This window comes from Brachyhypopomus gauderio, chromosome 15 (assembly GCF_052324685.1).
Source record: "Brachyhypopomus gauderio isolate BG-103 chromosome 15, BGAUD_0.2, whole genome shotgun sequence".
Lineage (NCBI taxonomy): Eukaryota > Metazoa > Chordata > Actinopteri > Gymnotiformes > Hypopomidae > Brachyhypopomus > Brachyhypopomus gauderio.
In genome coordinates, this window is record NC_135225.1 from 7,709,834 (window position 1) to 7,724,101 (window position 14,268).

Below are 14,268 nucleotides of genomic sequence, written 5' to 3' on the forward strand. Positions count from 1 at the left end.
ATACACACATACACACACTGGAATCCTTGAAATGACTTGTCAAGTGTCCGGTACTCGCAAGAGCAGCAGGCAGGAAACTAGGCGCTTCACACACACACACACACACACACACACACACGATCTAGGCATGCTCCCTTTTAGATGTGGAAGGGGGGGGGGGGGGTGTCGTGGGCTTACACAGAGCGGGGAAGCATCTTTAGCCTGAGTATTGACTGCTGAAGGTGATCTAGCTAAAATCAGTCAGATTTAAGGATAGGCCATCGTGCACTCAGTTTAATCGGAGTTATATGACTGGCTAACCTTACGCAGATAGCCAGCTTTCTACCCTCATCCCTGCTGAGTAGCTGTGTATTCTACAGGGTCTGCTGAGGGAAATGGAGACGGAAGGAGAGGAGAAGATGAGAAGAGAAACGGAAGAAAAAGCGGCCCTGAAGGTGTCTGCTGGAGACTCGACTTCTGCCGCTGGTAACCATTAGAGCCCAGATGAATTGATCGCATTGAGCGTCTTGGCTGGCAGGAGCTGAACAGGAGTGGCACCGTTGGTCAAGGTGACCTCGCATATTCAGTACAGCAACAGCTCTGCCCTCGGAAACCAGAGAGAGAAGGAGAGGGCCAGGGAAAGAGAAGAGAGAAAGAGAGAGATAATGTACAGTAGAAGAGGAGATGAATATATATACAGACAGGAGAAGCCGGGGGAGAGAATGGCAGTCATATGTTTCTGATAGCAAGCTTCTGCCGCCAAATGAGGAAAATGAAATCAATTCAAAGTACGTGCGTGCGTGCGTGCGTGCAGTGAAATGCTAAAGGTAAATAGTGTAGTAAAGCAGCCCTGACGGAATCCCGGGCCGAGTTGTCAGACGTGCTCCGTGCCAGGTCCTCTCTGGCACCGTCCACCGGGGGATGTCCTGCCACACCACTGCCAATTCACGTCCCCTTTCATCTCCTCCTGCGTCTCACCCCCTCCCCAACACACACACATGCACACACCACTTTCAGTAACCACAAACAAATGTCACACACAGAGTCACTGACAACCACACACACACACACACACACACAAACGCAGCACAGTAATTCTGTACAGTACTGTCGTGTGTTTCCAAAAGTCCCCTCTGTAATCCGCAGGACTTATAAATACACTTTGTAGTACATAAACATTTTTTGTGGACACATTCTCTAAGACATCGGACATAATTTGAGAGCTACGATATAACGGAGCCCGGTGGGTCTGCACACAGCCCACCACGTGTACACACACATGTACACCCTCACACACACACACACACACACACACACACACACACACACACACACACATACACACACACACACACACACACACACACAAAAGCCTGGCAACAACAACCCAAAGTACAACTCAAGTCTTGTCCCTTTCTTTTAAACAGAAAGGAACATCAGCAGACCTCTGGAAGGTAGTTACCTAGACAGATGTAAACGCTGTCTATTCACCAACAGAAAGCAACAGCTCAGCTCTCTGCCAGTGTTCGACACCAGAGGTCTCTTTTTTTTATTATTTCCTTAAAGCAAAGCACTCAGACAGCATGCTCAGGGGCAGAGCCCCCCACATGGGTAAGGGGGGGACACTCCTCTCCTCGCAGACGCTGCCATTGTCCCGCGGTGGGAGGGTCTCGGGGAAGTAGCGTCACTCGGTGGCGAGACTGAGAGGGTGGCACTGCGCCAGGCAGTGCCCGTCTGGATGCTAAATACCTTTGTTTGCGGCAAGCTGCCTTTTGCCACGAAACCAGGTAACGAGAACATCAATGATTCCACAATTTAGACTCCAAAAGCAAAAATCACCATTTCTCTTTTTTAGGTTCATACACATTAAAAATTATGCAGGATTATTTTACAAATAAAAATACAACGGCTTGATTTTTCTTTCTTAGTTTTTTTTTATTTTATTTTTACAGACACCAATGCTTCTGTTTTTCTTTTTTTTTTGGTGGGGTGTTGGGGGAGGGGTTTCATTTATCTTTTTTTTTTTTCATTTTAAAGGCAGTACAAAATTCACAAGCCAACAAATGTGTGTGCCATGGTCCATTAAATGAAAAAAGAGAGCAGGCGATGCCCATCCACCCCCACAGCACACAGGCGACTGGATCATGCAAATCAGCGCCGAGGATGCGGGAGATCACAATGCATCTGTGAGCGATGCTCAGAACGAGACCCGTCCAAGCACCCAACTGCTGCAGGAGAGCCGAATTAAACATGATCATGCCCCGTTATTAAGCCCCATCCCTCAGGACGACGTTTCTCTCACTCCGTGTGTCTCACTCACTCTCACACACGCCATGCTATATTTTTAACGTTGTAATTCAAACATGAATAGCACAGATGGCAGGTACATGTACGAGTACGTACATAATCAACGCTGACGAAATCAGCCTCCGTTTCTGAAACAGGAGGACAGGCTCGCTTCTCCCTGTTCTGTGCAATCACACCGACGCCACGAAATGAAAAACATTTTCCGTGAAGACAATTTCAGGTGCAGATTCATTCAAGAGCGTTCTCAGATACTTGTGACGGCAGTACTGATGTCAGGCTTTGTGTTGCAGCGAGGAGCTTCCTGATCATTCATTTTCATGACAGTTGGGGGGGGGGGGGGGGGGGGGGGGGGGGGCACACTGCAAACGTCTGGTACGGGTGGAGTGGTGTGCTCGGAGGTGAGTGTACTGCACCAGACACACACTGCGCCCTGGCCCTGCTGTAGATAAAAGAGCCCTGACGCTCCCAAATGACAAGACCACTCGGCTCACGCACACATATTCACACATTCCCGAGCACCTCTACGCCGGTACATCACTTCCCGTTCGGGCCATAATTCGTCCCGGGGCCTCCACGTACACGGACGCATGCAAACGGTCAAACGGCACGCAGACGCACCACCTTCCCCGCCGCCTGCCTTTGGACCGCACAGGCCAATACCGGCGGATCCGTGCCAGGCTTCTCTCTGGAGTCTGAAGGCTGGCGTTTGGATGAGAATTACGATCATGACCATGCTTGAGACGCTAGGTGACAAAACGAGACAATAAAGGAAAAAAGGGGGGAAAGCGCTCAAATTGCCACTCATCCGGATCACGCTTTGGTGCAGAAAATTGCTGGCAGCTCATGTGCCAGGCAATCACACACAGTGGAATTGATTCAGTATTAATTGGATGCCCCTGATTTACATTGACAGCTAAAGCCATATGCAGAACGAAAAAGAAAGAGAGAAAGAGAGACAGACAGAAAGAGAACTGGAAGCATTGAAACACAGTCCCCGCAAAGGCCATTTAAAAAACAATTATCTGCACTGAGGTCCATTTTGCATGGCTGCAGCTCTCGTCTGATCTGATCAGTTGATCTATTGCAGAACAGTCCTAATTTGTGACGGGATACCATGGCAGGCGTCTTGAAAACTGCCTGTTAAAACAGTTCACCAGTCCAAATGGCCACATACTCATAGCCAATGCAAATTCAATCTGTCATCTGGACATATTTTTGGACGATGTGTCTCAAAACAGGAGACTGCGGGATATTATTTGCATATTTTTTTTGCAATTTTTCTAAAGTCATTGTGCATCAAAGAATGAAAGAAGTGATTCTGACAACAGAAGACAGGCAACAATCTCACATTATTACTGTTAGAAACTGAGTGGATGAGTAAGAATAAAGCACTGCCTACTTTTGACAACCTGCCTTCATTTTTACCAACTCTACCAGTGAATCTCGGGATTGGACATATAATCTCATTTAGGGATTAACAAAATAAAATGGTCTGGTTAAGCAGGACGTGCCACAGTTCAAATCAAGATGACACAGAGAAGAGGAGAGAGGAGAGGAGAAGAGAAGAGAGGAGAGGAGAGGAGAAGAGAGAGCTGTAGAGTCGATTAGCGCTATAGTCCTGCATGGGCCCCTAAGCAGGATACACGGCCTATTTGGGACAGTGCTCACACACATACACACACACACACACACACACACACACACACACACCTCCACTACTTCTTTTCATGTACACACACACATACAGTAAGTCCCATTCCAGTGTGACAGGTACTGCCTTTCGTCTCACTGAGCTGCTCTATATGGAGATTGTAGTGTTACATCACTCCCTGCAGCTCACCATGTTTGGTGGTGTTGAACAACACTCTGCAACTATCAAGTTAATACTCTGTCAATGCTCTTCCTAAAATAAAGCATAATACAAAGACAGCAACACCTAAAACAACAACAGCAATAATTCTCATAGTAATTATATTTAGAATAAGAATAGTTTTCTCCAGTCTGAATGCAAGCTTGTATTTTACCTTTGCTGTTAACATTTCTCCAGTTCACCAACACTACTCTTGCATTTATGTTCACTGTAAGCTAAGCTATAGTCATATCTAACCTTGAAGATATTATGTCTAAAACAATCTGTAAAATGGCCAATTAATATCTCTTTTGACCTGTCATGGCTCTACAATCAATAACATACAGAGAAAATGCTAAGGTCCTTCCCTCAAAACGGTTTTAAAACATAACAAGCGCACATAACACCAGTGACCCAACGCTATCAGCTGAACCCTGCTACATTATGATGTAAATGAGTTTAATAACCCAGTTTAGCGGCTGACAGAAACAAGAGACGTGTATGCGATAGCTAGTGTGTATAAAGGGGTTGTATAATTTGTGCTGCAGCGGCATGGACATCTCTAAAACAAAGGGGTTAACTAGTCATAGCTGACCCTGCTTACCACCCTTATCCATTAAAACCTAAATCAATCTAATGCATGTGCTAGCTCTGGAAACCACAGCAGATCACATGACCCATGTATCTCTGCTCATACCACCTGGAACTGTGGTCTTTCCTCGGATTCTGTGGCTTCACCGTGACTAGAAGGGGTAGAAACAGAAGCAGTGTGTCCCAGGCCTGGGGACGGACCGGAGCGAGCCCAGGCACGTCCCCGAACCTGATCCTGCTGACGCCAGGACGGGCCAAAGGGAGGCCAGGCCCGGGAAGGCTGGAGACACCCACTCCCTTTTACCCAGTTCTCCACAAACGCTCTCTCTAAATCACCTCAAGCAGCCCCAGACACATAGACACATGCACAAACGCAGACACACAGAAACACACACACACACACACGCCACCGAGCGCGCATCTCTAATGTTACACAGAGCGCAAGAATGGCTTACTTCACCAAAGTTAGCTACTCAAGGCACCGGGAGAATTATGACTACCTTGGGTCACATTTTAACACACCAGATTCCAGACTTTTCTTTTTTAAGGTTGTTTACAATCAAAGTGATAAACTGTCTTGTTTGGTTCTTTGTCTCTGTAGCAGTATTTCATATTTTCCCATGCCTTATTTTGTGCAGGAAGTCAACCACTGAAACACACTCTAATTAAAATACGCACAAACTAAAACAAATAATTAGTGGTGTTAAGACTCTTTAAATAAGTGACTGTCCCTTAACATCCAAAAATAACTGAATGGCCTTCTATTTCCTTTTCGTCCTTTTTTTTCAATTTTGGCCAGAAAGTGAAAAGGCACAGGCATACATTTATACGGATAAGATGTGGCCGTGTAAAAACCACAATGAAATCAAGATGCATCTGTGGAAACCACATGAGAGACTATGTGCAGTGTGGAGAGACATTTCCCACGGGCCTGTGGACACACACGGAGGAGATGGGCTCTCCTGTCACACAACTACCTCCTCCAACCATCCCTCCAGCTACCAACTCATCCCTTGCTCCTTCTCTCTCTCTCTCTCTCTCTCTCTCTCTCTCTCTCTCTCTCTCTCTCTCTCTCTCTCTCTCTCTCTCTCTCTCTCTCTCTCTCTCTTGCTGGGGCCCTGCCCTTCTCTTGAGATGATCTGTTTTGGCCAATCACAAAATGGCAACCTGAAGTCATGTCTGGATGGGTGACTTCACCACCGACTTAGATTTGATTAGGGGGGAAACATCTCCATCAAACTAGACTGAATGGGTAACACCTGTGCAAGGTTAACTGTTTAGCTGCTCAGGGAGACCGAGGATATCTGAAAGGAGAAACTCTCATGTGCCAAAATAAGCATCCAGCCCATGGCTTAGATATGTGATGTATATGGCAAGACTGACTTTAATTAACAAAATCCCACCCAGTCAAAGTGCAGAGTAAGAGCCAGTCTGATTCCAAACTGCGATGAGATCTAGATAATAAATCAGAACAAAGAATTTTTTTCTTCATCTCTGGCCTCTAACAGAGTCATGCAATGCTGTGATATATACGCCCCATCCCTCCCACCCCGCGCCTCGTAAATATTCAGCATTCTGATATGTGTCTCCAGAGCTATGGATGAGAAACCCCACGGAGGGAGAACATGTGTGTGTGATATGTGGCCTACACATCCCCTTACAGTGTAAAACGTGTGCATCACAGAAGTCCCTAACATACACAGCCACCCACACATGGACACCCACGCACACACAAAAACACACACACACACACACACACACACACACAGCATGCAACCAAAGCGTTTACTTCCCCATTCATGTGCTTCCCTTCAGACGACTGAAGCTTTTGGAACTATGTGTTTACCTGTAATGTTCTCCTGTTTTGGACAGATTCCTCGAGATGACGTCGACAAGCAGTCGTCGTCCTCCGGTGTGACCTGGACGCCCACCTCCACAGGGTTGGAAGCTCTCCTCAGCTCCCCATGCGAGGGAGAGGGGGGCTTATCCACTGCCTTGTCCATGCACAGTGTACCACTGCATTGCTTTCTTTTGTGCTCAATAAAAATTAGGATATCCCCCAGAGGGAAGTTCATCTGACACTGGCCACAGGTAAGAAGGTCCTGGTCCCCTTCCGGAGTGACTTGGACCAGCCCGTGTTGCTCCTGCCTCTCCTCCGAGACCACGGATGACAGGGGCTCGGCTGCTCACGGAAAAGCAGCGTCGTGTGAACACGAGGAAGGAGAGAGACAGACAGGGAAGAGAGAAAATCACAGATTAGGGGGGGGGTTCTGATGAACATGGCCAATATGACTAAGAAAACATTTCAAGGAAATATAATAGATTGCTATCTTTGCAGTGATTATTCTACACAGTCATCTATACACAATCAGATCATCATCTTGAGAATTAGATTTCCCTTCGAATTCTATCTTCTGGACTCTCTGTACAAATCTAATTATTAAAATGTGTAATACTTTCAATTTAAATAAAAATCATTTGCATCCTTGTCAAATTATAGGATGCATCCTACGTTTTAAAGTAACAATAAGTATATACAGGAGACAACGTCTTTTATTTTGAAGTATATAAAAAAAATAATAATCTATTTATAAATGCCACCCGAGTTAGCTTGGGTGTTACTTTTCTTTTCCAACAAAGTTGAGAGTGCCTAAATTCTTCGCAGCCGCTCTCTCAATAATGCCGCGCACACGTCTAAAGAAAAATCCATTTAAACGTCGTTAACACAAGTGTGGACTATGCAAACAGCTTGGCGGACCTCTTTCCGGCGCGTCACTTTTATTTCTTCATAATTGACATCAGCAGCTTTAGACTCAAGATAAAGTTTCCTACAGCATGCTATATCTCTGTACTAACAGTCGGTGAGGCAGGGGATGGGAGCAATGTGTAAGGATACTGCAAAACTGGACAGGCAATAGCAGCGGTCTGTGATCCTCGCCCCCTTAATCTTGGCACAGGGGTTAAAGTACGATGTGAGCCTGCCAGATCTAAACTTGACCTTCACAACACGTTACATTAATGAACTTTAAAAACACTCAAAACATAGATTTTAATTTTAGATTAGATAGATAGATAGATAGATAGATAGATAGATAGATAGATAGATAGATAGATAGATAGATAGATAGATAGACAGACAGACAGACAGACAGACAGACAGACAGACAGACAGACAGACAGACAGACAGACAGATAGATAGATAGATAGATAGATAGATAGATAGATAGATAGATAGATAGATAGATAGATATATTTGGTTTTTAAGCGTTGGGATCTTTTGAACCTAACGTTAAAATAACTGGGTTAACCTGAAGTGCATATGAGTGGGTGGAATGTGAAATAACTCGGAGACGTGGTCACAAACGTATACCACATGTGCGCTCCAGCGAGGACTAAATGATAGCAGGTAATAAATACGCCTTGTCCATACACTACTGCTTTAGATTTGAGTCCATTCATGAGAACCGCGGGGGTTATTCAACAGTCCTGAGTTAGGCGCGGGGGTTAACAAATCTGATCGTCTGAGCTCATACTATGCACAAGCAAACAAACCCTGATCCCTAATTTAGGCTACTGAAGTGGAAATAAACCATGAAGAAATGTTAGAGTAAATGTGTTGTCAGACATCTGATTCCACGCGAAATTAAAAACCACTTTATTCTATAGCTTTTAATCTGTTACATGAGGTTATCGTCATTTCCTTGACAGCCTAACTGCACGCTCCTTTTAATTCGGATTCTGATTCAAATAAATGCATATATCCATAAATTTACTTGACTGGTGTATTTGAACTTGTCTCATTCCCAATAAAGACAATCATAAATTATAGTGGATATAATCAATATTGAGTAATTGAATATGTTTACTCAACATGTTCACTGTTCGTGATTAAGATGCCTTTCGTGCAATTTACAAAAGAATAACTAGTCCGGTGATATCTCCTTTCCTACAAATGCAAGATCTTGCACTGGAACTGCCATCGACTGAACTAAAAAAACCCTACGATCTAAACTGCCTAGTGTTTTGAACAAAGGTGTTTAAACTGGCTTATATCAAACTAATACATATTAAACTAACCAGTATATATCAGACACTCATCTGGTCTGAAAACGTATCAGACAAAATCTATGCAACTTTTAGCATTCAGTTGTTTAATTGCGCGATTTTATTTAAACCCCATTAGAATTAGAAAATAGTCAGAAAATATATGCTAGCTCGATTTTCGAAAATGTACTCAAAGCTGTTCATTTAGCGAGAGGAAATTAAAGAATGCTTAAACCATTTTAAATGTTTGTTACTCATAGGCCTACTTGTTTAAGATATTCGCTTTATATTTCTAATAAAACTTTGGCTATATTTCCGTGTATAATCAGTGTTCGGTTTTAACAGTCAAACATTCTGTCCTCATACCAAAACGGATTTTGTTGGTTAAGTTTGTGTAATTTAAGCACAGCCTATGCACGTATCTTTTCAGCACACCACGTATTAAGATTTCACGTGCAATTTATTAAATAACGCACTTTGTTCCGGGCGGGAAAATGTTTGAAAACGGTTACGGTGTGCATGAAACGTTTCTCTCTTCCAAATCTATCGTCAAATATGTAGATAGAGGTGGCGGTAAAATTGATCAGGTTCAAGTTCATTTCCAGTTTGTGATCGTAGCCTGCCTCCTAGCGACTGGTGTCACACCAGTAATGGAGAGAAACTTGGAGAGAGCGCTGAAAACCAACAGCCTGTGTGTGGAAACCCAATAACGTTACACGATACGTTACAATGTTACAACAACGTGGGATTTGTGTCAAGCGTGTTTGTCAAATAAAAGATGCCCTAATACTTCTGAGGCTTGATATTGTCTAATAAAACCGAGCGAGGAAAATAACAATATTTTTGTCGTTTTGAATTGTTTTTCGCCATGCTCCGAGCAGGCGTTTGGGTGTATAAAATGTGAAATAGGCCTACTTTTTACAACAGCACGATTCCCAACCAACGTTTGCGAGCAGTTTTTGATGGACTATGTATAAAAACAGAGCCCATGGAATATTTTTGCCTTTTTTAAATACAGAAAGCATGTCGCTCGTTTTTTTATTTATTTTAAGAGCCAGAATTAAATTTTGATACTCAAACAAAACAATGTTGTTTTAACTTCAGGTCACGGCCATGAATAAATACTTTAATTGAAACCGAATGATCGGCGCAGAGTATTCATTCAAAACACTGGTGACTGAACCGTGTTCCTGTTACTTTTGACGAAAGCTCAACGTTAACAGGCTTTCTTAATAAAACTACACACTTTAAACTTAAAATATAGAAATATAAACATATGAGCTACTTGAATATAGACGATCCAATGCACACGGTTCGTTCGGAATATGGGAAACGGTTCCGATTCTGCGCTGCTGGCGCCGAGTAGCACGCACACGCGGCGCTTGTAAACAGTCGGACACGAGATTTTTCCCAATCAAAATCCACTTCCACTTTTTGAAAATCTTCCAAAAATAGTGCGAGAGGGGGGAAATCCTGCCCAGGATGGCTCACAGGCAGTGTTAGGGTATATTCCAGGAGATAACAGCCAAGCTGGAGCATGCACACCTACCACGGTCCGGTACCGGATCATAGGTGGTCAGAGCCACGGGGGCACAGACGCCAAGGCACGTTTAAAGAAACTATCGCTATAAACTTCTCCGGATTTCACAGAGGCCGTATGTGGACGAAAACAAAACTTTTCTATCGACTTTTAGTAGATGAAGGTACGCGTAATGGTATTTCATAAAGGAAACGCTGGCGACGCTCCTCGGTGAAGTCCACTTGACCACGATCTTCTGTGTCCAGTGTCCACTGCGCCTTCACTCTCTTACTCTTCTCGTAACTGTTTTAATTCCCCGTTTTACTCAATATTACACACTGGACCAAGAAAAGGTGAGGGTAAGGAGTACACAATACATTTTCTTTACTTACGCGAGAAATCCCGTTTGCTTAAGTGCTGGGGTTTGCCTTGCTTGCGGCGAGACATGGTGGTTGGTGGTGGCTTTCAGCTCGGTTCACATCGGGAGAGCCGGGTTAGAAGGGAGACTCCAGAGAAAATATCTTCATCAATGCCTTTGACATCCAAAATAAATTAGAAATAATACAAAGATGGCGCAGGGAAGATGGATTGTGGGATAGCCGTCATGGCTTTTTTGAAAAGAGAGAGAGAGAGATGAAAAAATGGCAAAAGCCCCCCTGAGCTGCAAGTTCAAGTGCGGACGTGACGTCCCTGCGAACTTGAACGTCAGGAGATGGATGGACACAGACATACAAAACATGGGCAGGGCAAAGCCGGGGAGTGGGAGGAGGGAGTGGAAATAACAAAACCAATGGACACTCATTAGGGGCTGGACATGAAAAATAGACCCGGAGAAGCCAATGGACAGAAAGATCAGGGGGCCGGACAAGAGGCGAGAGAGAGAGAGAGAGAGAGAGAGAGAGAGAGAGAGAGAGAGAGAGAGAGAGAGAGAGAGAGACGGAGCGCGCACGAGAGAGAGAGGTGTTTAATGAAAGCAGCAAGCAGTGTGTGTGTGTGTGTGTGTGTGCGCGCGCACGCGCCCGTGTGTGTGTGTGTGTGTGTGTGTGTGTGTGTGTGTGTGTGTGTGTGTGTGTGTGTGTGTGTGTGTCTAGGGGGTGGACGTAGGAACACGGACCACGAAAAGCCAATGGACATGAGATTCAGGGGGGGCTGGACATGCGATATGCAAGGGGAGGGGGAGAGAAACCTTTAATATAAGCTGCTTCAGTGGACATTGATCAGGTCGACTGAGGAAGAACAGAGTACCCGAAACACACATTTAAATCATGGTCAGACTGGAGTGTGCAGAGGGTGAACCTGCACAAAAACAAAACAGTAAGCGCGAAACGATCAGGTTGCGTGAACAGGACAGACAGGTTCCGGGCGAGGGCACACGGAGGCTGAACCTTGAAACAGCGAGATATCGGAGGAGCGCGTTGTGACCCAGACCTGTGCTGCAGAATCCCCCTATAAACGAGCACATTCCGCCTTTGAGGGACACCCGTCAAGTAGCCTATAATTGGAAACGTACTCACAGTTCTCGCGAAAGATGTAGGTGGGACTTAAATACTACACAAGTGTAGTTTTTAAAAACATAACAGAGTGACGAATACATCAGGGGAGCGGCCCACTAAAAAGGGGGCCGGGGTAATAAGTTTCAGATGTGTTCGGGTCAGAATGGCATGGGGGAGGGTATTTGTGTAGCCTTTCAACACCGAGCGCATTTGGCTATAAGACGCTCAAAACATCAAGATGCAGACGCGCTCCAAATGCGCACAGAGACATCAAGCGTATAACAAAAGCGATGACAAGAGCGGTTCCGTGCACGAGGTGGGAGGACGAGACGCGCATCCCTGCAGTAGTTGAAGTAGGAACAGACTAGCGCGCGCGAGCGAGAATCACAGCAGCGAGTAGCCGAGCGCGCGGGGACGGTATGCGGGGAAGGGTGAGATCAATAGGACTCTGGGAGTGAAAGGAGCTGGGATGGAGGTCCAATCTACGAGATAATGTGTGGCCAGTGAGTGAGTGAAAATGTTTTCCAGGCTACGTTTGGTGTCTTCCGTTTTGGACAAATATCGATCGGTTTGTTAGTGCGTGGTAGTTTGTTTCGTCTGTATCAGCTACGGAGTGTCAAGCCCCGTCCGAACCTGTCACCGGATGGACAGACGCTCGTTACGCAAGACAGACAATTAATGTAATGTGACCTTATGAATTTGGTGCATTCGTTTTTAAGGTGCGTTACAACGCTTTTGTGTCATATGTGATAGTGTGACTGTGACAGTGTGTTTTCTCATTTTAGAACCCATAAGGTAAATGGTACATACAAAAACAAGTGTGTTTAACACCAGTGGGACTAGACTATGTTTGGTGTTTCTGTTTTTAACTCGACAGCCTAAGTGCACTAGTCTTGTGGTGTTGTGGTGTCGTGTCTGTCGGCAGCATTGAAAGTAATACAGCTTTGCTTCCTGTAAAAATTCTCACTCCGTCTCATATTATGTGTTTTACGCTTGGCTGAAACAGACGAAGCACAACTTGTTCTGGCAAACGGGAACTTGTGTATGGTGATACCTGTTCAGAAAGCGAGTTAGAGTTCTTCGGAACACAGTGTTGGTTGTTGTTTGGAGCTGGTAAAGTTAAACAGGTGATGTACAGTCGTACAAGGAATGTCTCTATTCAATTAAATAAATATGCTTCGTCAGCCGCTCAAAAATATCTCATCACCCCAAGCATCACTACATTTGCCTAACAAGCAAATGTATAATGTTTAGACTTTCTGCCATGTTGACGTTTTAAATAACTTTACCGTATTGTGGAAACTTCGGTGGTGTGCGCGGAAGGACCGGTAGGGGCTCGTGATATGCATGTTATATGTTACCCTGCAGATCATATTCCAACCAACAACCGACTGCTTTCAACCGTGACAACTGCATCAAGTGTTTGTACTAACATCTTTCAGCATCCCCACGCAGTTCCTAACAGAGAACACTAACCTTCACCTCCGCACACTCCCCACTCTTTCCGTTTTTTTCGTCCTTCTAACGCTACCCATCTTCTTTACGTCGGACACAGATCAAAGCAAAGTGAGTATCGGGCAGACGAACCCGCACAGAAAAAGAAGGATCGCAAATCTCAACACACCGCGACGGAGCCCGACATACATCACTCACGCGTTATTCGTAAATGTATTGGAATATTCATCTCGCCTAGCGCACGTGAGCGTGCGTGTGTGTGTGTGTGTGTGTGTGTGTGTGTGTGTGTGTGTGTGTGTGTGTGTGTGTGTGTGTGCGCGCGCGTGCGTGTGTGAGAGAGAGGGGGGGGGGAGCAGAACACGCAATGACTGATCTGTGCTTCATGAATACACTTCACAAGGTTCACGAGGCCCTGGGCATGGAACCTGTGAACGTCTGGAGACTGTTTTACATCAATTTTCATTTTAACGATAATTATAGTCTAAAAGTATACTGTTTTAGTTCTGTGTCAAACAAATATTGGATCATAGGGAGGTTACTTAAACCAAATGTAATGTAGAGAAACTCAGTAAAATGCATGTCACGTGCACGTCTTGCACGGGCGGAGTCCTATACAAATGTGATTGACTGGCCGGTTAGGCGCATTTCTAGTACTGTGGAAATGACGAAGGACTTCTGCGATAAATCAGCGCCAACAACCCAGTGTTTCTATTCATTCGTTTTTTCCTCTCTCTGTCTCATTTTTCACAGAAAAGTCTGGGTTTTGGAACTGTTTTAACCGTATCAACAATAGAAATATTTTATTGCATTTTATTGTTCAGCTGTTTAACCTCAAAATGAGTCCATGGGGAAACCGAACGTGCGCGCGCGTGTGTTCGTTTGTTAGCGTCGAAAAATATAAAACAAAGAATGTAATAATAACCTCTGTACTCTCCATGAATAAAACATGTATTCAGCATTAAACGATTAAACCATAGATTTCTGCGTGACCGAGGCCTCTCTACCACAGCCAACCGAAAGTTTTATGTCA

General features: G+C 44.7%; 1 protein-coding gene across 1 annotated transcript in view; it reads right to left on the bottom strand.

The window, feature by feature from the left end:
* Positions 1-11,178, bottom strand: part of bcl11aa (BCL11 transcription factor A a) — a 51,370-nt gene extending 40,192 nt beyond the window's left edge. The window contains exons 1-2 of the mRNA XM_076973802.1: positions 10,683-11,178; positions 6,573-6,908 (exon numbers count right to left, since the gene is read on the bottom strand). Of these exons, the coding sequence (XP_076829917.1) occupies positions 6,573-6,908; positions 10,683-10,737 (391 nt within the window). The 5' untranslated portion in view covers positions 10,738-11,178. The remainder of the gene's footprint in view (positions 1-6,572; positions 6,909-10,682) is intronic.
* Between the last annotated feature and the right edge of the window lie 3,090 nt (positions 11,179-14,268).